The sequence below is a fragment of the Citrus clementina genome, unplaced genomic scaffold (genome assembly GCF_000493195.1).
Source record: "Citrus clementina cultivar Clemenules unplaced genomic scaffold, Citrus_clementina_v1.0 scaffold_2, whole genome shotgun sequence".
Lineage (NCBI taxonomy): Eukaryota > Viridiplantae > Streptophyta > Magnoliopsida > Sapindales > Rutaceae > Citrus > Citrus x clementina.
Window position 1 is genome coordinate 30090201 of NW_006262688.1, and position 26281 is coordinate 30116481.

General features: G+C 41.3%; 1 protein-coding gene and 1 pseudogene across 1 annotated transcript; both read right to left on the reverse strand.

Annotated features, from left to right (window-relative positions):
- LOC18052008 overlaps window positions 1-3263 on the reverse strand; it is a 30819-nt pseudogene extending 27556 nt beyond the window's left edge.
- Window positions 3264-21889: 18626 nt separating this feature from the next.
- On the reverse strand, window positions 21890-25770 carry LOC18052010 (ankyrin repeat-containing protein NPR4). Its single transcript, XM_024190949.1, has 5 exons — window positions 25578-25770; window positions 24062-24526; window positions 23813-23983; window positions 23270-23706; window positions 21890-22828 (listed from the first exon to the last, which is right to left on the reverse strand). The coding sequence occupies exons 1-5, from the start codon at window positions 25768-25770 to the stop codon at window positions 22013-22015; spliced, it is 2082 nt and encodes a 693-aa protein (XP_024046717.1). The 3' UTR covers window positions 21890-22012.
- Window positions 25771-26281: the final 511 nt, after the last annotated feature.

Here is a 26281-nt window from a genome sequence, read left to right on the forward strand (position 1 = left end):
TGTTTGGTTTTCAACTAAGGCTTTCCAATCCTTAATTTTGGGCAATACTTGATCCTTTGTTCTGAGAACATACACCCATACCCTCCTCGAAAAATCATCAATTATAGACATGAAGAATCTATTTCCCCCCATAGATGGGACTTGAGATGGCCCCCACAGATCTGAGTGAATGTAGTCCAGAATGTCTATAGTATTATGCTGAGATTTCTTGAAACTAGCTCTTGCAGACTTCCCTAGGACACAGTCTTCACAAAAAACTAATTCCCCAATCTTATTACTTCCCAGAACACCCTGCTTAGCTAGTTCTTTAAGGCCCTTAATGCTCATGTGCCCTAGTCTCAGATGCCATAATCTGGTTGCATCCATGTTAACCTTAGTGGATACACTGGATTCTCCAGTTACTACTTCACCATCTAAAACATATACTCCATTCTTTCTACTTCCTTTCATAATCAGTGTAGCCCCATTAAGGATTTCAATTTTTCCATGTTCAAGCCTAACACTATAACCAACTTGGTCAAGCATCCCTAAAGAGATTAGGTTTCTTTTGAGTTCTGGTACATGTCTAACCTGCTTGACTTCTTTTATGGTTCCATTATGAAGCTTAAGGTTTATATTTCCTATCCCAATGACTTTGCACACTGCATTATTTCCCATCATAACCTTTCCCCCATCAATCTTATGATATTCAGAAAAGAAATTTTGGCAAGGACTCATATGAAATGTGCATCCAGAGTCAAGGATCCACTTACCCTTCTGCACTTCTTCTGTTGCCACACACACATCAGCTGATTCATATCCCTCTTCTTCAACAATAGCTGCATCACCATTCTGTCCCTTCTTCTTGAAACTCTTCTCTGGGCAGTCCTTTTTAAAGTGCCCCTCCTTGTGACATTGGAAGCACTTTAGATTTTTGTTCTTGTTCTTTGTCTTGCTTTGTTTCTTTTTCTTTCCTTCAGTCTTGTCAATCTTTCCTTTCACAGTCAGCCCCTCTCCATGTACTCCATTCACTTGTTTCTCTTGTAACCCTCTTGTATTTAAGGCAGCTTTAACCTCATCCAGGGATAGAGATTGTCTGCCATACATGAGAGCATCGACAAAGTTTGAGTATGAAGGAGGTAGGGAGCTTATCAAGAGTAGAGCTTTGCCTTCATCGTTCAGCCCTTCATCAATAGTTTCCAAGGTATCACAAACCTTATTGAACTCATCAATGTGCTCATCAAGAGAGGATCCCTCAGCCATCTTGAGTGAAAACATTCTCTTCTTGATGTACAGCCTGTTAGCCAGTGATTTGGTCATGTATAAACTCTCAAGTTTTGCCCATAACTCTGCCACTGTTTTCTCCTTTGCAACTTCTCTGATAACTGAGTCACTGAGACTCAAGATTATGGTGCTTTTGGCCTTCTTGTCAATTTCAGCAATTTGCTCAGGAGTACGAGATGAAGACCCCTCTTTCTTGGTTGCTGGTTCAATGGCATCACCCAGCCCCTGTGTGATCAGCAGTGCTTCCATTTTCACTTTCCACATGTTAAAATCATTCTTTCCATTAAATTTTTCTAGATCAATTCTTGGAGCAGCCATACTTGGATCTAATCTTTCAATCCAGCTCTGATACCAATTGAAGATTCTGATAAGCTGAAAACAGAAGCTTTACAGAACACTTCCCAAAGGATCTTGGATTAGAATCAATCAAGATGCCTCCCAAAGACAACCAGAAAGCTTAATGGATTAATGACCTATTACTAAGACTAGGATTGTGTTTAGAAACAAGCAAAGAAACGAATTGAAATCAAGAAATCACAGAACACAACTATGTAACGTGGTTCAGTCAATTTGCACTGACTTACATCCACGGGGGAACAAACTTAACAGCTTCATTGATATGACTTCAAGACTTGATTACAGAGATTAACAAGCACTCAACAGGAACAAGAAAACTCTCAGTCTCAAGCTTTCTTTCTCTCGTTACAATGCTCTCTCTCTCAACCAACACACACCCCGTTTCCAGCTGAGCATCACAGCTTATAAACCACCTCAGAGGCTTCCCAGAAACGCACGTGAGGACCATGTGCAATAACGGCCCTTTAACAACCTTTTGTATGCACGTGTTCTGCTCGTGTTCTATTAACTTCAAAACGGCAAGACTGTATGTCGTTGTAGCAAGCAAAACATTTACTTCATAAAACGCAGTCTTTAAGTGTCGTTTTACTGAAGTTATCGAGCATCACAAAACGCAAGCTAACTCTGTCGTTTCATCCTCTTTGATTTGATTCACTGAATACACAACACGTACCATACAAATCGGCTTCCATGAGGGTGACAAGTAATTCGATGCAGTCCTCATCACTCAACCAATCTCTAGTTTGTTGATAAAGGTACTCTTACCATATCTTTATGGCCTAATGATGCGGCCACGTCGATTGGTAACATCTGATTATGATCTCGGACCATTGCTACGGATCTATTATGCTTCATCATCACTCTAGCAAGTTCCACCCTTCCAGATGCAGCAGCATAGGAAAGAGCTGTTCCTCCATACTTATTCAGCCTAGCCAAATCCTCTGCCTCCATAATTTTCACAAGTTCCTTCACAAATTCAATGTACTTGCCAGCAGCTGCAATGCGAAGAGCAGTGTCTCCTCTTTTCGCGATTGCAATTCCAATTTCACCCTCATATACGACGTAAATACTTTTAGCCACTGCCCGGTCGCCGTTGAGTGCAGCTCGGTACGTTTGCAATCGTCTACTTCTCGTTAGTTCTGCCAATTCGTAATACCGAAAGTAAAGTTAATTACTGTCTCGCTACTAATAAAATAAAAGCACAATTAACGATAATCAAGTGTAATGGCGTAGCACACCGGGCAATTTTTCATCAGCTGGAGCAGGTGTATCATCGCTAGAGCTGGTCACTGCATCTTTTTTAGTAGCAGCGTGGCCATGGGCAATTTGTTCGACTAGACTGATTAATATGTCTTCTTGTTCAATGAGTCGTGACATCAACCTCTTCAGATGTGTTTCGTACACTTTCCGCCATGTTTATATCAACTGACAACAATTTAAAGTATCTAAAAAGATTGATTTGGTGCCAGCGTCACCACCGATCATCATATATTATTATTGTTATTATTCATCATATACATGCAAACGCACATGTAAAAGAAATAAAGAGGCCAACATGGAAACGTGCACTTGTCAAATGCTACGTGTTTATCTGCATCTTCAGTGTCTGAGTCAATAAGATCCATTAGTGATCCTGTGTCCATGTTATCTTTTAGCTCAAATGGTAATGAGTCTGCTAGTATTAGTGAGTCTAGTATAGCTGATAAGTCAGGCAACAGTATTTCAAAAGCTGCAGAGGAGATTGACCTTTGGCATCTTAGATTAGGACATCCCAATGTTACTGCTTTGAAAAATACCCTGCTGTCTTGTAATCAGTTAAAGAGAAATAAAATTGTCTTTCCTTCATTTTGTTGTGCTTGTCAATATGGAAAGCAATCAAAACAGCAGTTTAAGAACACTGAAACCAAAACCAAAGCAGCCTTGGAATTAATTCACACAGACCTATGGGGACCAGCACCAATCCCTTCAACCAAAGGACACAGATATTATATATCTTTTGTTGATGATAAAACCAGATACACATGGCTGTTTCCTATAACAACAAAATCTCAGGCCCTTGACACATTCATCACATTCAAAAAACAAATAGAAAACCAACTGAATTTGAAAATCAAAACACTACAAACAGACATAGGGGGAGAATTTAGAATCTTTGAACCATATCTTAAAAGAGAGGGAATCACTTTAAGACACTCCTGCCCTTACCTACATGAACAAAATGGCAAAATTGAGAGGAAACATAGGCACATTGTGGAAACTGGTCTTACATTGCTGGCTCAAGCCAAAATGCCACTGAAATACTGGCAAGAAGCTTTTACACATGCTGTCTTTATTATCAACAGACTGATATCACCTGTAACAGGGAACAAAACACCTTTTGAATTGCTGTACTCCCTTAAACCAGACTACTCTCAAGTCAAAGTCTTTGGCTGTGAGTGTTTTCCTTACCTAAGACCCTATAACAGACACAAATTCGATTTTCATACCTCCAAATGTGTCTTGTTAGGAGTAAGCATTGCACATAAAGGATATGCATGCATGAGTCAGTCTGGTAGGATCTACATTTCAGCTAGTGTTAAGTTCAATGAGAGTTCATTTCCCTTCTCAAATGATCCAAACTTCAACAAAAGGGAGTCCATGAGCAGAAGAGATTTTAACACTCTTTCTGAAAGTTTTCAAGTTGTGTCATTCCCTGTAAATGATTCTCACAATCTCATATAACCAGCAGCTACATACAGCCACTCTCAAGACACTGCTGGAAGCATGGATCACACCCCAAATCTTGTTCAAGATGAAGCATAACAGACCTTGGAAACTGACATTTTATCAGGAAAACACTTGTCTCACCAACCCTTATCACTCATTCCAGAAGATAGCCACAACTCATCACCAACCACAGAACCCAACACTCAAGACATTGGTAAACAAAAAACCTGTCCATCACACCCTATGACAACAAGATCCAAGGCAGGAATTTTCAAGCCAAAGCTATTTCAAACATCTGTCCAATTACAGTCTTCTCTTCCTAACAATACCCCTGAAGCTCTAAAGGAACCAAAATGGAGAAGAGCAATGGAAGATGAATATAATGCCTTGATGAAGAACAAAACCTGGACCTTAATACCTAACAGCCAAAACTGTAAGTTAGTTGGAAACAAGTGGGTGTACAGAGTCAAAGAAAATCCAGATGGCACCATCAACAAGTTCAAAGCCAGACTTGTTGCAAAGGGATTTCTACAAACACCAGGTGTTGATTTCAAAGAAACTTTTAGTCCTGTGGTTAAGGCTACAATAATCAGAATTGTTCTGACTTTAGCTGCAAATAATGATTGGAGGCTGAGGCAAGTAGATATCAACAATGCATTCTTAAATGGTGAGTTGACAGAAACAGTATATATGCCACAGCCTGAGGGTTTTGAAGACAAAAATAAACCAAACCACATATGCAAGCTGAACAAGGCACTGTATGGACTAAGACAAGCTCCTAGAGCTTGGTTTGATAAACCGAAAAGTGCCTTGCATTCTTGGAACTTTGAAAATTCCAAGTGTGATACATCATTATTTTTTAGGAAAACAAAGTCAGACATAACTATTATGCTCATCTATGTTGATGACATAATAATCACTGGCAGCAACTGTGAAGATGTTGAAGAAGTGGTAGTAAAGCTAAGCAAAACTTTTGCCTTAAAGGATCTTGGTGATCTGAACTTCTTTCTCGGGATACAAGTGACCAGAATTCATGATACCATTCAGCTCTCCCAGACAAAATATATTCAAGATCTGTTAATTAAAATAGAAATGGCAGACTGCAAAGGAATAAAGACTCCTTTCAGCACTTCTGAGAAGCTGAGAAGAAATGAAGGAGCAAGATTTCATGACCCTACACTTTATAGAAGTGTCATAGGAAGCCTGCAATATGCAGTGCTTACAAGACCTGAGCTTGCCTTCTCTATTAACAAACTCAGCCAGTACATGTCTGATCCCAGACAACCACACTGAACAGCATGCAAAAGGATACTGAGATACCTCAAGAGCACAATGAACATGTGTTTAAGATTCAGAAAGTCAGAATATTTTGATATCACTGCCTATACTGATGCAGATTGGGCAAGTGATCCTGATGATAGGAGGTCAATTAGTGGTTACTGTGTGTATTTGGGAAACAATTTGGTAGCTTGGAGCTCAAGGAAACAAGGTGTGGTTGCTAGATCTACTGCAGAGTCTGAATACAGAGCTATGGCTCTGTGTAGTGCTGAAATTACTTGGATAAGTTCATTGCTTAGTGAGCTGAAATTGAAAGTTGAAGGAGTTCCAGTGATTCTAAGTGACAATACCAGTGCAGCAGTTATAGCTGCTAATCCTGTATATCATTCGAAAACTAAGCATTTCAAAATTGATCTCCACTTTATCAGAGACAAAGTTATGAAATGTGAAATAGAGATAAGCTATGTTGCTAGCAAGGACCAAACTGCAGATGTTCTAACTAAGCCTCTACCACATTACAAACTCAGTCATTTCATAAGCAAACTCAATGTCATTGATAAGACCTTGTGTTTGAGAGAGGGTGTTGAAATTAGTGATTATGAAGAGCCAACAGCTGACTCCAATGCTAAGCTGGCATGCCACCTCAGCTGCAGTTAATTGCAATATGAGAATGCTGAAGATGAGATGGATTTGCTACGCTGGCAAAATGGATATACAGAAGATTCTCAGTACATATGCATGCAGCTGAGGCGTTTCTAGAAGCTTAATATGATTGGCTGTGTTCATGAATTAGTTATTTGCTCAATTACCCTGCTACCCTCTGTGCTAGCTGTTTTTTGTCTTTCTTCTCTGTATATAAACAAACGTGAGCTTGTATTGTTTTTTATCAAGTTTTATATCATTAATGAAAGGTTTGTGATTTGTGCTTGCTTGCCATACATAAGCAATTTCTAGCAAAATTTAACTGTATGAAATTCTACTCAACTTTGATTTTAAATTTTAACTTCCATTACAAACTTCAACCATAGAAGTTATTGAAGTTATTAATATGTATATATAATATAGGATCTACTTATGTTGCAACTGTGATATCATACCACAACTTTTGTCCTTATTCAGCTGAGTCGTTGGATGTTTCACTAGTCAATCTAATGGCTAAAATTAATTATTGGATAATTGATGCAACAACCTACAACCGTTCGAGCCAGTTGTGTATTAATGTAATATCATTTGCGAGCTTGCGGTGGGAAAGTTTGTTGGTACTGCATCAATGGAACTGATTTCATCTCAAATAGATCTGGAGACAGCAAAATAAGACAGAAAATTTGAATTAGGGTTTAGCTATGTTTGTCGCAATTAAAAATATCTGACGACTTCTATGTGAATAAGGGGTGTGTCTTGTAGGCAAACGACGGCGAAATTATAATCAACAGGGCAAGGAGCAATCGGAAGTTAGCGGTGCTGAATGTTTAGGCATATATGAAATCAGAGAAGTGAGATTGGTAACTAGGATTCGTTGGTTAATTTAATTGCAACAGGCACTGGATTGAAGGAGGAAGATGCAGTAAAATTCTTGCAGAATAAATAAAGAATGGCCCTGCATAAGGAAATCAAGAAACAATGAGAGCCATGAATGGACAAAAAATGAGGGCATAAGCTAGTGCAATAGTCCAAGCAATATATGTTTTTTTTTTATCTTCGTGAATTATGGAAGCCTAGAAGAACTTTTCAGTGAACAGAACTTCAAGCCAACGAGGAAGATGTGAAGAAACCCACTGCATATATACATAATTTCAACAATAATTCAATTTAATTTTCAGAATAAAATAACGAATTAAATTACAGCACGAGATAAATCAAAGCTCCACAAGACTATAGAGAAATGAACAAATTAAAGAACTCCACCATGAAGTGATATGAGATATCTTTTGATGTTTGATGAGAGAGAAAATTTGATCAGGATTTATGGATATAGAGAAAGAAGAGTGCTAGAAAAGAGAACGGATCAGAAGATTGTTTGGGCCTTCATCCATTCAGCCTTTGGCAAGGGCTTCCTTCGATTGTCACATTGACTTCATAAATTCCTTTAATTTCCTTCCTGATAACAGTCATCATGCGTTCGGAGAGAGGTTTCGTCACTCACCGTGTTTCGTCACATCCAAATTTAACTTTTCTTAACCAATTTCTCCGGTATTCTCCAATACAAACATGGCCATCTCTTACGCATTCGATTGGATACTGTTTGGGAAGGAAATACGAGACCAATAATGAAGCGCCACGTGTCGATATTTAAGAAATTAATTTGTCTCGGGTACCTTGGGTACCTCGTATACTCTAGGTACCCCGACTACCCTAAGGACTTCGGGGGTACCTCGGGTACACCATGAAAGGATATAAAAATCTTCGTAAATATGTGAAGGGATATGTGGGCCCTGAATCGCAAAAAGATCGGTTTGATGCGTGTTGAAAAATAAGGAAATCTTGTGCCGCAAAAGAGGAGACAGCCGCCTATCACGACAGCAAATCCGCCAAAAGTGTGATATTGTGACAGTTGGGACCACCAGCTTTTCCTGCTACACCTGCAAAATTACAACGGAATTGCAGAGGTACGCGGGACCACTCCACTACGCCCAGCACGTGAATACGCCACAAACTTGCTCTCCACTGATATTTTTGAAACGTCTAAGCCGCCTTACGCATAAAAATAAGAATATTCCTGACATGACAGTAGGGAACGCCACTAAAATAGCGCCAGGTGGCACGGCGACCGGGGTACACCATATAAATACTCAGGTTTGATTTTTATCAAGAGGGAAGTGAACACACTCACCACCAGAGAAAACTAGGGTTTCTTCAACCTCAAAATCTCCATTACCGAGAGCTTGCAAGCTCTCTAACCTGAGATAACCCAACTCTAACTTGAGCGTCGGAGTGTGGTCGTCGGCCACCCCCGGCTCCACCTCTGACTTTTGTTTGGTTGTTTCGCAGGTTTAAGGCGAGTTTCACCAGCCCTCTGCACCTAAAGTCAGACCCCCTCCATAACCACCGTCGGCTCAATCCTCCTTCACTCCACCAAAAGCCTAAACAGCCCGCACGTGCCAAACAAGCGAGGTACCCCGCTCCCCGACAAAAATATAAATTTATTGCTCTTGGGTTGGTTTTGTGGTTTTTTATTCATTGACCCAAAATGAGCCGCAAACAATTGGCGCCGTCTGTGGGGACACGAGCAAAAAGCTTCCACACGGTGCTAAGCTTGTCAGTACGTGTGCTTGCACAGCCATGGCACCTGACGTACCCACTGATAACCAAATGTTAGGTCATGATGGAGCAAAGGACCACGGCGGTGATGAGAGGGGTGACTCGACAAGGAGGGCATCCCGCCTAGAGAAAGGCAAATCAGTTAAGCAATCAGTTGGTATTCAACCCGACGAGGAGCCCGTTACTCATAAACACTTTGAGGATTTAGCTCATGCGATTCTCAGAGCAGTAGGATCTCGGGTACCCGAAGCAGCCACTTCTCCGGTAACTCAAGATGTCCCGCCTCCACGCTGTGAGAAACAGATCATACCAAGATCTGAAATACCGGAGGGAAGTAGACCAAAGCATGGGCCATCGGGCACCCGTTCAAAGTTTCAAGCCGCCGGCTCCCGGGAAGAACGCTCCACTGCCTCTTGTTATTCCCGTAGTAGCCAGGGTACCAACCGCAAACAAAAAGCCCATGAAGATCTCCGGTACAAGTTGAACGCCAAAAGAGCTTCCTAGACAACAGCGGCCTCCTCAGGTGCACCTGGGGTACCCCGTGAGTTCCTGGAAAAAATGGAGTACCTCGAAGCTCAAGTGAAGCTCCTTTCTGAAAAACAAAACCCCACCAATGCTCTAGCGCCAGCAGTGCATAACTCGCCATTCACCATGGAGATTCGGACAGCGGTTCTCCCGGAAGCGTTCACCATGCCTCAAATACAACAATACTCGGGTACCTCAGATCCCGTGGAACATGCTGAGTTATATCGTGACCAGATGATGATTAAAGGAGTGGGCGACAATGCTATGTGCCGGATGTTCCCGCATACCCTCACCAGACCAGCCAAGTCATGGTTCCGATCGTTGAAGGCAGGTAGTGTATCCTCCCTAGACCAGCTCCTAAAAGATTTTGTTCATGAGTTTGGTTATGCATCCACCCAAGACATAACATCCTCCAAGCTTGCTTTCATCAAGCAAGGGGATTCGGAGTCTTTAGCCGAGTACGTAACCCGCTTCCACCAAGAGGTGTTGCGTACCGGTACATTTGGTTACCAACATACTCTCACTCATTTTGAAAAGAATTTGCGTTTGGGGAAGTTATGGCGGTCATTTCAAAAACACCGCCCTCTTTCATATGGGGAAGCTCGTTCTCGAGCCCTGCAATAAATAGAAATGGATGAGAAGTGTAACCTAAAGCGGGAGGAAGACAGAGTCAAAGTTGTGAGAAACAAGGAGAAACCCAAGAGAGCCGATGTACCTCAGGTACCCTCTCGAGCACCCCGGGTACACAGCCCACCTCGTCCAACCCCACGTGGGAGAGAACTGAATATCCCTGGTGTACCCTGGGTACCTCAGGTACCCTTCCGAGCACCCCGAGTACATAGCCCACCGCTACCGCCAGAACAACGAGAAGCACCACAAAAATCCAGATATGACTCTTTCCACCATTTGAATCAATCTCCAGAACAAATATTTTACAATATTAGGGATACGGGGATACTTCGCCCACCTAAGCCAATTCGAAAATACCCCAATATGAAGCGTAGCTTGAAGTATTGTGAGTTTCACGAAGATTTCAGCCATAGCACCGCCGAATGCTTTCACTTGAGGGAAGAAATTAAGTCATTGATTCTGAGTGGGTATCTCAAGGAATTTGTGGCTGATATGCGTGAGGCAAGGAAGTTCTCGGAGCAAGATAAGGGTAAACAAGTTGCTAACCCTCATCCCGAAGCCGAGATACCCCAGGGGTCTAAGAAAGGCGTGTATGTTCGAATGATAGCAGGGGGTCCTACTCTCGCTGGGGAATCTAGACGGGCCATCAAACGTTACAGCAAGCCACCAATTTTGGATCGCCCTGGAAAAGAAGTGAACTTCGTTTGTCAAAATCAACTTAGGGTACCTGGGGTACCCCACCATCCCCCATCCATCCTTTTCACAGAGCAATATGCTAAAGATGTCTCGTACCCCCATGACGACGCCTTAGTAACAACGTTGAAGGTTGCTACTGGTAAAGTAGCAAGAACTCTTGTAGACACCGGCAGCTCCGTTGATATCATTTTCAAAAGCGCCTTGGATCAACTATTCATTGAATCGCCAAAGATCACCCCATATGCTACACCTCTTATTGGGTTCGCCGGCGATATGGTTATCCCAAAGGGCATCATTACGCTGCCCGTTACACTTGGTAAGGTACCTCACCGTGTTGTTCATATGATTAATTTTCTTATTGTGGATCACCCAGGTGCCTATAATATCATCTTGGGAAGACCATTCTTAGCAACAACTAAGGCGGCAATCTCCATGCATTACCTCGCCATGAAGATTCCAACCGTTGGAGAAATTATCACGATCAAAGGGGATCAGCAATCGGCTCTAGGATGCTACTCGGTCGCATCGAAAGTGAGCTACCAAATCGCCACCAATATGTTCCTGGGGGGGTATCCCGTCAGTACAAGTTCATTTACCAGCCTATCCAAGCGGGCACTGGCTAGACGCCGGAGAGTTGCACGTAAGAAAACTCAACGGTCCACGAACTCCCAGGTACCCCAAGCGCCGTATGAAGCTGGGCCAATGGAAGTGGACGTGGTAGCTCCCAGGGCACCACTGGTGCCCCAAAGTCCCAATTCAGCATCAATGGGAGAAGTCGAGGTACCCTTGGATCCCTGGGTACCGAAAGATGAAAAGCGAGGAACACCGGCTGAGGATCTTGTGTCTGTTTTGATCTGCAATAAGGACCCAACCAAGATGGTAAAGGTAGGCTCCAACCTCTCTGACCAACACCGAGAGCAGCTTATTGAGTTCTTAAAGAAAAACTTAGATGTGTTCGCTTGGTCTCACGCGGACATGCCGGGTATCCCGCCTTCTATCGCCTGTCACAAGCTCAATGTCGATCCACATCATAGGCCTGTCAAGTAAAAACGTCGAGCTTTCAACCAGGAACGCTATGACGCCATTGAACAAGAAGTGGACCGATTGCTAGCAGCGAGGTTTATTAGGGAGGCGGTGTACCCCGATTGGGTCTCAAATGTTGTATTGGTTAAGAAGTCTAACGGGAAATGGCGCATGTGTGTAGATTTCACGGATTTAAACAAGTCTTGCCCTAAGGATAGCTTCCCGCTTCCCTGGGTAGACCAGCTGGTCGATGCTACTGCTGGGCACGAGATGCTTAGTTTCATGGATGCTTTCTCCGGGTACAACCAAATTCCAATGTACGAGCCTGATCAAGATAAAACGGCCTTCATCACCAACCGTGGGTTATACTGCTACAAGGTTATGCCTTTTGGCTTGAAGAATGCGGGCGCCACCTATCAGCGTTTGGTGAACAAGGTATTCAAACAGCAAATCGGCCGTACCATGGAGGTGTACATCGATGATATGATAACAAAGTCGATGTACACCAGTGATCACTCGGGGCACCTCAGAGATACCTTCAATATTTTGAGAAAGCATCAGATGCGCCTAAATCCTGAGAAATGTGCATTCGGGGTGACTTCGGGTAAATTCCTTAGATTTATGGTACAATAACGGGGAATTGAGGCTAATCCCGACAAAATCCAGGCGGTTCTTGGGATGAAGTCACCAAGTACCATTAAGGAAGTCCAGAGCTTAGCTGGCCGGATAGCCGCCTTGAGTCGTTTCATCTCCAAGGCCACCGACAGGTGCAAGCTATTTTTTAAAGCTTTAAAAGCGGGAAAGAAGCTCCAATGGACTGCCGAGTGCGAAGAGGCTTTTCAGAAGCTAAAGGAGTACCTCGTTAATTCACCATTGCTCGCCAAGCCTAAGCATGGAGAAGTGCTTATGTTGTATCTCGCTATTTCAGAGCACGCCACTAGCTCGGTGTTGCTTAGAGAAGATGAAGACGGGGTGCAACGGCCTATTTACTACACTAGTAGGGCAATGGTGGATGCGGAAAAGAGGTACCCCGCCACAGAGAAGCTGGTTTTGGCTTTGGTAATCTCTGCGAGGAAACTCCGGCCTTATTTTCAGGCCTACACCATTGCTGTTGTAACAAACCTTCCCCTTCGACAAATCCTCCAGAAGTTAGACATGTCTGGAAGACTTCTTCGCTGGTCTCTTGAATTGAGTGAGTTCGACATCATCTTCAAGCCACGCTCAGCTATTAAAGCCCAAGCCATTGCCGAATTCATTGCAGAATTCGCCAATGACTCCGGGGGTGAGGAGATCCCGGGGTACCCGGGCGAAACTACATCAGCTATTGAAGAAGAGCATGTCTGGGAAATTTATGTGGATGGTTCCTCTAACTCGCACGGAAGCGGTGCGGGAGTAATAATCATCGATCCGAATAAGGTGAAGCTATGTTATGCCTTGCAATTCGGGTTTAAGGCCTCAAACAATGAAGCCGAGTATGAAGCTATGATAGCGGGGCTAAGGATGTCGAAGGCCTTGGGCGCAAAAAAGAGTCCACATCAAGAGTGACTCTCAATTAGTGGTCGGTCAGATCAACTCAAAATATCAGGCTAAGAAAGAAAATATGAAGGGGTACCTCGGGAGAACAAGAGAATTAATATCTCAATTTGCTGAGGTCAAGGTGGAAAGAGTTCCACGATTAGAAAATTGTGAAGCTGACAACCTTGCCAAAATGGCTTCCTTCGATGCAACTCAGTCGGTTGGTCCAATCACTGCTGAGTACGTACCTACACCAAGTGTTAATCTACTTGAGCTAGAAGAAATAGGGTCGATAACTGCTGGGGTACCCTGGATGCAACCAATCATAGGATACCTCAGAAGTGGGGATTTGCCCTCAAACAAGAATGAAGCAAGGAAGCTAAAGTACAAAGCTGCTCGATATTGTCTCATCGATGATACCTTATTCAGAAGAGGGTTTACCCTCCCTTACTTAAAGTGCTTGGGAAATGAGCATGCCGAATATGTCATGAGAGAGATACACGAAGGGATATGCGGTAACCACTATGGAGCACAATCATTGGCACAGAAGGCCCTTCGTCAAGGATTTTATTGGCCTACGATGCGGGAGGATGCCAAAAACATGGTCAAGAGTTGTGACAAGTGCCAGAGATTTGCCAAGGTACCCCACCTTCCACTAGAAAAGTTAACTGTCATGTCTTCTCCGTGGCCATTTGCTGTTTGGGGCATAGATCTCATTGGTCCACTACCAACTGGTAGAGGACAAGCTAAGTATGCAATTGTAGCCGTTGACTATTTCACAAAGTCGGTAGAAGCGGAGCCGTTGGCGAGCATTACGGAGAGAAAAACCACTGATTTTGTTTGGAGGAACCTCATATGCAGATATGGTATCCTTAATACAATTGTCAGCGACAACGGGAAGCAATTCGATAACGAAAAATTTCAGAATTTTTGCTCGGAGCTTGGGATAGCCAACCGATTTGCTTATCCGGCTCACCCACAATCTAATGAATAAGTGGAAGCCATCAACAAAATTATCAAGGGTATCCTAAAGAAGAGGCTGGAGGAAAGAAAGGGAGTTTGGGTAGACGAGTTACCCGGCGTTCTTTGGGCCTATCGGACAACTCAGAATGTTTCAACTGGGGAAACCTCATTTTCTCTGGCTTTCGGGACTGATGCAGTCATTCCAGCTGAAATCGGGATACCCTCTCACAGAACCGCATACTTCGATGAAGCCGAGAATGGCTTTTTGATTGCGTCCAATCTTGATTTTGTTGAAGAAAAAAGGGCCAAAGCAGAATTGAAGGTTGCAATATACTAGCACCGCGTTTCAGATTTATATGACAAGAGGGTACGCCCCAGATCATTCAAGAAAGGGAATTTAGTCCTACGAAGGGTAACTCAGAATACTTGGGTGCCCTCGGAGGGCTCTTTCGGAGCCAATTGGGAAGGCCCATATCGCATAGACAAGCCGGTAGGTTCAGGGGCATACAGACTACACCACATGGATGGAACAATCGTCAAGCATCCCTGGAATGCCGCAATGCTGAGGAAGTACTACTAACATGAGGACAATGTCTTAAACCTTATCGTTCACTTTATCTATCTCTTATTTTCTTTACTATGTGTGCAATGTGGTAAAGCCATGAAAGGTACTTAGGGTACCCCACATGTGCAAGTGAAATTTTTAATTCCCTAAGTCCTAGAGAGTGGATATCTATATGGTTTCCTATTCTCATTGGGACAATGAGTCAGTCTTATGTAATGTTCTCCTTTTGATTACCGAATGTGATTATGGTTAAATTTTCTCCATTAATGTGACTCTCTCTTATTACGCCATGTCTTATTCAGCTATAATTGCTCCATTTCAAGATAATAAGGGGAACCTGAGGTATCTGACTCGATTCGATCGTGAAGATCTGTTCGAGGTCAACACCAATAAGAAATAATACAACAAATTTAAAGAGGGAGGGTCAGAGAAGGCCCGAGGGCGAGGTAAACCAGCATACCCTAGCGCCATGAGGTTCCGTTAAGGTATGCACACGCCCACATCTCCATTTTTTTGCTTGAGCCAAGTAAAGAATAGATAAACGAAACGAGGTAGGCAAGCATGCCCCTCTATTCGCATTATTTTATTAAATATTAACTAGAAGCGGACGGCAAAACAAGCATGTTTTTGACCATTTCTGCAAGAAAGAGGGCCAAGAAGGTCCCCGAAAAAAAACAAACAAAAAAAGGGTACCCGGGACACCCTAGAAACTCCACAAGTTTATTTGAGATACGCCATAATCTTTATTTAATCCTAGTTGCGCCAAATATGAATTTTGTTTTATCTTATGATAATGTGCAAATTATTAAATTATTTTGAGATACGCCATAATCTTTATTAAGACGAGCAGTGAGCACATCTACGGAAATCACCATGCAAGCGCCAAAAATACATCAGAGGGGTACCTGGGGTACCCAAGGAACCCCCACGAGTCTACACAAATCAATCATAAAGCAAGGAATTCAATGGTAAGTCGAATAAAGTTTATTGCAAAAGTTTAATACGAATAAGTAGCAAGATTGCCGAGGCAACCTTTCAAAAGACAAGTATCCCAATACATCAAAAGGATGATATCATACTACAAAGGTACAGAAGCAAAGGAAGAAAGTTACTGAGACATCTCGAGATAAAGCTGTAAATAGCAAGTAAGGTCAAGAAGAAGGGGGGGACATCCTCCCCACCGTTCCCCTCAACGGGGGCGTCAATAGGGACACTCGCGGCCAAAAAGCTACTATCTGCAGGAACAGCGCTAGCCGAAGGGAGATCCGCCTGGGGTGCCTGGGGAACCTGGGGTACCTCCGAAGATTGCTGCGGGCTATAGGATGGTGGAGCTTGGGTAGCCCTTTTATCCTCTATCACTTTCAGGATGGCCGACTTGTCCACCCATTTCTCCACCCGGGGTACCACCAACTCAGGCTCGACGCTCCAGACCTCAGTCATGATAAGAGTGAAGGCCTTGTCCATCATCTCCGGTTGGTGAGATAGTAGCTCGCCGTGCTTAGATTTCACCTCTTCCAACTTCCTAGACAATCGACTGTTCTCACGGGCGTGGTCATCCAAGCGCCTTTGCAAAGCCCTGACCTCCTCTCTTAGCTTCTCTTCCCGAGACTGGTCGAGCCTAACCTCACCTCGCAGCCTCTCTACCTCGGTCTGTGCAGCCGAGATGCCACTAAGGTCTCGGAGACCGTGGCTAAGGTAGAAAGCCGCCTACACAAATAATAATAAAGAAAAGGAAAGGGAGTCAGGACGATAAAAAAAAGAAGAGGAAAAGAAATGAGTGAGAGGCGCTTGCGTCATGACAAGCTTTGAGCGCTCGGCTATAGCGCTCATTTAAATCTAATTTATCCACCTCCATTGCCATGTCTGTGGAAATACTCTCAGAGGAATGAAGGAAGCAATCAGTCAGGTACGATATCCGCTTGTTAGCCACCGGATCCAGCTCGCCCTCCATAAGGTCTCCAGGAGCCGAGAAAAGAGAGCCAAGCTTTCTCTTATGGGTAGCTGGGGTACCCCGAGAACCCCCAAGAGAGGAGACTGGCAATTTGCCTTTGCCGCCTGGAACGACGGGAGGTCGGTCACCTTTTGCGGAGGTACCCAAGGTACCGGAGGAGCTGCCGCTCATGCGACTGAAGAAGGCGTCAAAATCTTCGCCAAAAGGGTCTATGCCTATCCAACAAAAAAAAAAGAAGTGAGACAAAGAGACAAATCAGGAAAATAAACAACAGAATCGTCATTGGCAAACAGGCACATTAAGAAAAAATAAGAGATGGCCACCAAAGCATAAAAAAAAGAAAAAAAGAAGTTTGTTCAAATAATGGGGGCACCCCACAGAACCAATGAAGGCGGGGTACCCCAGCTACACCACATAGCCATACGTGAATCGCCTCCCGAAGAAGACTGAAAACTCTCCTTAATCAAACCAGCTCTCGCCAACCGGGAAGTGCACAGAACATCACCCTCACTCTGCAAAATCTGGAACTTCTCTATAACACCATTCACTTTCCTCCCCACTTCATGGATTGGGCACGTTCTCTTGGTCCAAGTGATGTATGCAAAAATCAAAAAAAAAAAAAAACAACGAATAAGAAGAAAATTCATGTGAAGAGGTGTATATATACATAGAAAGGGAGAGAAGAGAAAAGAAACACATACTGTCTTCATTGAAGAAGTTCCGAACTTGCACAACTTCATTTCCCGCTGGAATGCTCTTCCCCCACTCGCCCTCAGCCACAAACCACCCATATCTGTAGCCTTTTTTCAGCAAGGGATCCGGTCTCACCAAATTACCATGAACCCCCCAAGTAGCAAAATAGGCTACGGATAAACCAGCGGGCTTCTTCAACTGATAAAGCCCCCTCAAATCTCTATAAGAAATATCCTCCCCAAAAATATCTAGCCACAAAACCTCCAGACCCGTGAGCAATCTCCAACCGGGTAAGGATAATTGTCCGGGAGCAATTTTCATCTCAGTGAACATTTTTCTAAAAAATGGCTGAAGAGGTAAACAAAGACCTAAGTCAAAAAGGTCGATATGAAGGGCAACACCATCAGAATGAGGGTGCTCGGGGCGCTCGCCCTGACGAGGTACCCTAAGGTGGACAGAATGAGGTATGTTGTATTTGGCTTTAACCCTTTCTAAATCTCTCGGAGTAGCCGGCCTACCCCCTAGTGCATAGAGCTTAGTAGCTACAGAGACAGATGGAGAGATCAGGGGAGGTTCTGGAATGCTAACAGGAATAAGAGATTTGGGTCTGGATGTCTTTGCACGAGTTTTTCTATGGGCTGACTTGGCTGGGTGTTTGCCTTTAATCTTTGATTTTTTACTAGTTTTGGTTCGAGATAACTTGGGACTAGCCAAAGGGGACCCATCATCGTCACTAAGGGATATATGAGGGGCTGAATCAGAAAGGGGAGCCTCCTTACTCGACTCCCCCGGCTCCCTGACCACATTACGACCTTTTTTTCCAACAGTTTTTCTCCCCATCTTGTTCTCCTAAAAACACAAGACACAAGTTGAAAAAGAAAAACTCCACATCAAAATATACCCCCACAACTTCAGACCTCATCCATCACAAGCCAAACACCAACATCCACCAATAAAAGCATAAACAAAAAAGAAAAATGCCAACACTTTGCATGAAAACTAAAAACAAAGCCACAACATCATTCTTCAAAATAAAGAAGTCAAAAATAGGTATGAAAAAATTTATACCTATATCTCACCGAAAGTAGCAAATGTCAGTTGCCAATAAGTAAGTTTTAGACTATAAATCGCCAAGAGAAGCCACAAATCGCCAAAAGTTGCTCAAAAGATGGAGCAGTGCAGAGGCTGTCATAGACACAATAAAACATGTTAGAGATTAAAAAAAAAAAAGAGAAGTCTGGAGATATATAAAAAAAAAGAGGAAGTCAAAAAAAAAAGAAAAAAAAAGAAGAAGAAGCTTGGACGTACAAAAAAAAAGGAGAAGTCTGGAGATATAAAAAAAAAAAGAAGAACCTTGGACGTAAAAAAAAAAAAGAGAGAGAAGTCTGGAGATATATAAAAAATAAAGAGGAAGTCAAAGAAAAAAAAAGGAGAAGCCTGGAGATAAAAAAAAAGGGGGGGTAAAGAAGAGGAAGTAAAAAAAAAAAAAGAAGGAAGGAGCTTGGACGTACAAAAAAAGAAAAAGAGGAGAAGTCTGGAGATAAAAAAAAAAGCAAAGGAGAGGAAGTCAAAAAAAAAAAAAAAAGAGAAAAGCCTCCAGGATGATTTAAAAGAAAACAAAAAGAGAGGAGCATGGATTAAAAAAAAAAAAGAAGAAGAAGAAGAGGCCACTGGAAGAAACGAATAAGCAAAATGGGGGGAGAAGATGGCTTACCACAAGGAGATCACTGCACCACCAGTCGAACGCCGTCGTCACGCCACCACTGAAAATCACAGGAGCCAAGGCCAACTAAAAAAAAAAAGGAAAAAAGAAAGAAGAAAAAAGGAAGATGAAGAAAAGAGAAAGAAAATTTGATAGTGGGCTGAGAGCGAGCAAGCAAAAGAAGAAAAAAAAAGAAGAGAAAAAAGGAGATGGAAGACGAAAGGACAAGAAGAAAAAGTAGAATAAAGAAGAAAAAGTAGAATAAAGAAGAAAAAGTGGAGATGGGGTGACGTTGGAGTTTGGAGAAGAAGATGAAAAGTGTTTGGGGATTGTAGAATAAAGGGAAAATAAAAACGTGCAGTAGGTGATTTATATATAAAAAAAAAAAATGTGTGAAGCTGGAGGTTGAAATGATTTGGCTGGTTTTTGAATTTTAAAAGCCAGAGCAAGCAAGAAGCCACTGGAAGTAATTAAATTTGATGGGAGATTATGTTGGGATTTTCAAAATAAACAACAAGAGATTGACATTTACATCAGGGGTGTTAATTAAACCTAACAGTGCACTTTGCACGAAAAGAAGATCAAGGATGTTTGCGTGAGTTTGATTTTTTTTTTAAATTCAAACTGCATGTCAGACGGCTGCCACTTCCCAAGAAAAGGAGAGGGAGACATGAAGACAACTGTACGTTCCCATCGTTAAAAAAAAAAAAAAAAAACCAGGGGGATGTTCCTCCAAGAAGACATGCATTAGTTCAATGTGTAAATATCACCACGTGTCACACACAGTTCCTCCAAGAGTTTCTTGTGCCTCAATTACATTCGCCACAAAGAAACTAGGGGGATATTGTTTGGGAAGGAAATACGAGACCAATAATGAAGCGCCACGTGTCGATATTTAAGAGATTAATTTGTCTCGGGTACCTTGGATACCTCGGATACTCTAGGTACCCCGGCTACCCTAAGGACTTCGGGGGTACCTCAGGTACACCATGAAAGGATATAAAAATCTTCGTAAATATGTGAAGGGATATGTGGGCCCTGAATCGCAAAAAGATCGGTTTGATGCGTGTTGAAAAATAAGGAAATCTTGTGCCGCAAAAGAGGAGACAGCCGCCTGTCACGACAGCAAATCCGCCAAAAGTGTGATATTGTGACAGTTGGGACCACTAGCTTTTCCTGCTACACCTGCAAAATTACAACGGAATTGCAGAGGTACGCGGGACCACTCCACTACGCCTAGCACGTGAATACGCCACAAACTTGCTCTCCACTGATATTTTTGAAACGTCTAAGACGCCTTACGCATAAAAATAAGAATATTCCTAACATGACAGTAGGGAACGCCACTAAAATAGCGCCAGGTGGCACGGCGACTGGGATACACCATATAAATACTCAGGTTTGATTTTTATCAAGAGGGAAGTGAACACACTCACCACCAGAGAAAACTAGGGTTTCTTCAACCTCAAAATCTCCATTACCGAGAGCTTGCAAGCTCTCTAACCTGAGATAACCCAACTCTGACTTGAGCGTCGGAGTGTGGTCGCCGGCCACCCCCGGCTCCACCTCTGACTTTTGTTTGGTTGTTTCGCAGGTTTAAGGCGAGTTTCACCAGCCCTCTGCACCTAAAGTCAGACCCCCTCCACAACCACCGTCGGCTCAATCCTCCTTCACTCCACCAAAAGCCTAAACAGCCCGTACGTGCCGAACAAGCGAGGTACCCCGCTCCCCAACAAAATATAAATTTATTGCTCTTGGGTTGGTTTTGTGGTTTTTTATTCATTGACCCAAAACGAGCCGCAAACAGATGCTTTTAAATCCAATGGTTATATTAGATGAGGACAAAAACTGTGGTATGGTACTACAGTTGCAACATAGGAGGATCCATATAATATAGCTCTTGTTTAAGCTATAGTAGTAAATTGTTTAATAAATACTAATTGTTGTAATTTAAAAGTTAAGTTGATTTGATTTTACATTTGCATAATGAAAATTTTATTATATCTTTACAAATTTGTCAAAATTATTATTTAAAATTTGTATTTACTACATATTATTAATTTTTATTTTATAGTTATAGCTTTTTTTTCCTTTTTTTTCCACAAAATTGTAGCTTTTAAACCATAATACCTTGACACCGAATAGAGCCATAGTAGCCTGTTCCGACTTCTATAATTTTTCCAAATACTTTTCACTCTCTCTTGTCTGTGATTTATACTTCATTCTAATTACAATTTTTAAGTCGTTGACTGATCGATTATGCGAAATGGTAAAAATAATACACCGCACAAATGTAAATTATTTGGATTACGTATTCTAAACTATTAATTTCAATTCAATTTACCTAAAAGTAATTTCGTTTGGAGCGTTTGTAATATTATTTGGATGAGGAATTTGGATTCGTTCCTTGTTCTCCTCTACCCCTAACTAAACATGGAGTCAAGGATCAGATAGCTCAGGAAAATGAGGAAATCGAAAAACTTATGGCAGCATTGAATCTGCACGGGAGAACTTGACGAGCAAGGCATGAAATTGGCTGTAAAAGAAAGTTCAGCTTTTACTGCAAATGGACAGCAGAAGGATTCTTGAACCTAAAGTCAGGAAACGAAGAGGATGTACTAGTACTTAGAATCACTCACTTCAAACGAAGAGGATGTTCAATTAATTAACCAGTCTTATTATTTTCTGAAACAGAGACATACATCTGCACTTGGGATTTTGCAAGAAAACTAATATATTGACAAATATATTATGCTTCAAGCGGGATTTTAAATTGACTCCTTGTCCACGCTAACACTGCACTTGGGAGAGTTGTTTGGCAAATTTTGTAAGAGCTTCTTCATTGGCGCCTCTCTCCTCGATTTTCTCAAACCTGCCAGTCTCCAGCTTAAACATTTGTGCTGCATGTGCATTGAATTGTTAATTTTCCATTGCAAAGATCGGTCTTCGTTGGACGTTTACTTGCTTCACCTTCTTTCCGGAAAAGACTACTTTTACCTTTCTGGAAGAGAGAATTTATTACATAGGTCGATCGTAGAACATCAATAAAGAGTTGAATATGTTGATAAATAAACAAGATCACCGGAAAGGAAGAAAATACTGTAACGAGAACAGCGATCCATAATCTTTCGTGGTTGAAGAAAATGAAAAATGTAGTAGAAAACACTACCATCATTGTTAGTATTGATATGAAAAGTGTTAAAAGTCCAAACAGCAACTTTCCTGGCAACAACTCGAGGAAATCTTCTTCTGCATACCGCGAGGTGAGAATGGATAAGAAGTTTACTATTGAGGCAGAGGAGGATACAAGAGATATCGCATCGGAAATGGCAAAAATCTGGAAGGAAACTTTTTTATCGAAAAAAGGAAGCCCTGTTTCTCCTTTGGTGCCACCTGGTACCGTGAAAGCTGCGGCGAAAACCACGGTAGCGATAAGTGTTGCCACAATCATACAAGATGTTGCAGTATCCTTCATCCATTTCTCCCCTTCTTCTCTCAACTTCTTGTGCTCCTTGGTAAATAAAGCTCTAGGGGTCTCATGGTGTCTGTTTTCTTTTTCAACAAAACTTGATTGAATAACATTTTTCACTTCCTGTAGGGTTAATGTTTTGAAACATCTCGTTGTGAATGAAAGAGCAAGATTAAACTTATCAAAATTATTTTTATAATTTGTTTTATATAGACAGACTGATGTGTCGTAAAACTAAAGTCCATTGTAGAGTAGTCTGATTAATATCAAGTTTCCTTCATCTATTTTTAACTGCTATAACTAAATATCATCCTACCCAAGATTCTTGTCGTAAAACAAAATAACGAAATTAAGAAATAATGGAGCAACTGTATTTTACTCCCCCCCCCCCCCCCCCCCCCCAAAACAAAACACTTTGAACGAAAAGTAAAATAAGTAAGGAACCTGACTTTAGAAGAACATGCAAAGAAAAAACCAGCTCAAGAGAACTAACACATAGAAAAATAAAAAAATAAATGCATGAATGCAAATCAGTATAATATAAAAAAAGTAAAAAAAAATCATAAAAAGAAAACCATTAGCATCAGTCTGTAATTAAAAAAGGGAAAATATGAAGACTTTGTAGTCATAAAATAGTTGATGTATATGCATAGTAGAATGGATCAAATATTTTACCCTGAACCACAATAACTCTCGCTGCATTTGGAGAGCCGCTCCTGATACAATGTTGAGACGATCTTGTGGGGCCAATTTTCCAGCTAAATGCAAAATATTGTTACCAGTTTCCTTTTCTTGCGAAAGTACTATTATATCCTTAATCGCACCTATCTCATAAATGAGCTTGAAAACGTCCTCATGCCGCTCCGAAACAGCATAATGAAATATGCTACAAAATTTTTCATCAACTTTCCATACCAGATCGGGATATTCACGAATAAGTATCGTTAAAAACTCAAAGTTCCCTTGTTTTGCAGCATCAAATATTAGTGGCCTAGGTTTCATAATTAGTTCTAAAATTTCTGATTCTTCCAACAATACAATCTTTTCCCAAATGCGTTCCACTAATAATTTCATTGCTTGCTTCTTCCTTTTATTTTCTACATCTTTGTCACCTGAAAGTTTCGATTGCAAAATCAATGCAGCAAAATAAATCACCACGAGTGTTAAAATATGATGAGGCATATGTATGCTAAAAGTTTCAGAATTGAAATGACTAACCAAGATTGAAGCGTCTACTTAAAAAACCTCCCTGATTTGGATTGGGGAAGTCAGAAGACTTCAGATTCTTTCGAGCCAACAGATGCAGTGCTGTGACTGCTTTCTCACGATTTCTTTTAGGCCGATAAGTGGCTAACTGTGGGTAATCTCCAAGCAACTGCAATGCAACATCTGGGAACAAGAAGTTTGCGTTTAGTACCATAGAGCAATGTGCATTAAGATAATATAAGAATTAAGGACAGTGTTTACCATACAACTCGGTTTCTACTAAGGTGAGAAGTAAGTTGAAGCGATCCATAGCTTTCCAGGAATTTTTAGTTGGTTCATAAAGGTATTCTACCATATCTTTATGGCCCAATGATGCAGCCATCTGAATTGGCAGTGACCCATCTTCATCTCGGATCGTTGCTATTTTTTTATTATGGTCCATCATCTCTCTAGCAAGTTCTACCTTTCCGGACGCAGCGGCAAAGACAAGAGCTGTACATTTCTTTTTTTCATTTTGCTTGGCTAAATTCTCTGGCTTCATAATTTTCACAAGTTCCTTCGCAAAACCAATACGCTTTGCCACAGCTGCAACGTGAAGAGCAGTGTCTCCTGCTGCTGTGATCGCTTCTAGGATATCACCCTCATAAACGTCATAAATACCTTTAGCCACCGCCCAGTCCCCATTCAGCGCAGCTCGGTACAATTTTAATCTTCTACGTCTGATGCCTTCAGTCCATTTGAAAAAAAGAAACAAGTTATACATTAAAAAAAAAATGATAGATGTACGAAAAAAGATTGGGCCACGAACCAATAGAATAACGATACTTGTATATACATAAATGGCAAGTGCTAAGTTACGTTTTTCAATGTAACTTACACAATTCATCTCAATCACACAAAATTATGAGACTCGTAATTTGTGTGGTTGAGATGAGTTGTGTATGTTACATTAAATGTAACTTAGAGACTCCCTATACATAAATTATTTAAAGAAAATGATTCATCTTTTATTTAAAATTTTCTAGTCTTTTAACACTTTTGTCTCCTTTTTTATACCGGTGGAAGTATCAAATGTATAGACAAATTAAATTAAATCAAACAGACTCCTTGCCTCTACTGTACAGAGATTTTTAAGTGTCGCTAGTAATTGTGGAAGTATTATTTGATTTGTTATCCTGGGCCTCAATTGTAGAGTTTGGAATGATGGCCACTGTGTTGGGCTTTGGTTGTATTTGTGTGTACATATATAGTATTTAAAAGAAAAAAAAATCTATTAAAAAACATCAAGATCCAGAGCGCATGAAATTATAACTATATATAATTTAGACTTCAATTTAATTAATGGCTATATACATATGACTTGTCATTATTTAATAAACAGGCAACATAATATTATGTCATTGACAATGAAAAGTACACTCAACCGAAATCTAATAGATGTCAACTAATGATTGGTGGTAGATCACTTGTTATTCATAATGTTATTACCCTTATACTAAACAGTAAACACCGCCTAAGTTCACTCTCATATCTACTAGTGATGATTCTTGAGGTAGTAGCAATACTTAAAACAACTTCAAAAGGGCAGGAATTGGACTACCAAAATTTCTAAAATTGGACAAATGATAATTCATTTTGAAATTCTTGATGTGAGAGATAAAGCTCCCAGCAATGCTTTGATGGTCATAGATGATAGACGAAATTATCAAATTAAAGGCCACAAATAAATAGATATGAATAAGAAATAAAAGTATAAACATGTGACAGCACAGCATACCATACAACAACAGTTGACCATCATCATCATCATCATCAGGTGTACAGCAATCATCCTCATCTTCAGCTTGGGAGGCATCGTCCTCTTCTATATCTTCAGCTTGGGAGGGATCGCCCTCTTCTTCAGCTTCGGAGTGATCATCCTCGTCTTCTGGTGTGGCTTTCAAAGAAGAAGCACCTCGTGACCTCTTCATCTACTACATACAAAGTTTAGGAAGATAACGTTCTTATTACTTTTGCAAAAGTGAGAAACGGATTGCTATTATACAACTCAGAACGGTACCTCATATATATAGAGAGAGAAGGGGGGGGGGGGGGGGGGGGAAAAAGGAGAGAGAGTTTTTCCTTAACGAGGGTACTCTAACTTTGTTAAAAGTGAGTATTCACACTAAAATATAATAAAATATAAATTTTAACATATTAAAAATTATGTTTTTTTATCTATTAATATAATAATTTATTTTTTTATTTATGTCATCTTCATTTTATTAAAATAAAAAATTTTCATTAAAAAATTATATATATATATATAAAGCGTAATTCAATGAAGGTCATGTGCTTCATGTCTTGAAAAAGCAAATTTGCAAATACTAAGCGACAAAGGTACGTAGGTTGGGTTAATAGCACTGTAGAGGGCGGCCCTGCTGGTCTAAGGAGAAGCCGGGGGACCATGGCCGTAATGGGGACAGCAAATTATCATTCAAT

Bases quoted from the DNA above. Each gene is read 5' to 3' on its own strand.
- LOC18052010 (XM_024190949.1), bottom strand. From the start codon at position 25,770: ATGAAGAGGTCACGAGGTGCTTCTTCTTTGAAAGCCACACCAGAAGAC. The intron at 23,984-24,061 runs GTAAACACTGTC...TCTTGTTCCCAG, and splicing joins AGTAGAAACCGAGTTGTATG to ATGTTGCATTGCAGTTGCTT. The intron at 22,829-23,269 runs GTAAAATATTTG...AATGGACTTTAG, and splicing joins GAGAGTTATTGTGGTTCAGG to TTTTACGACACATCAGTCTG.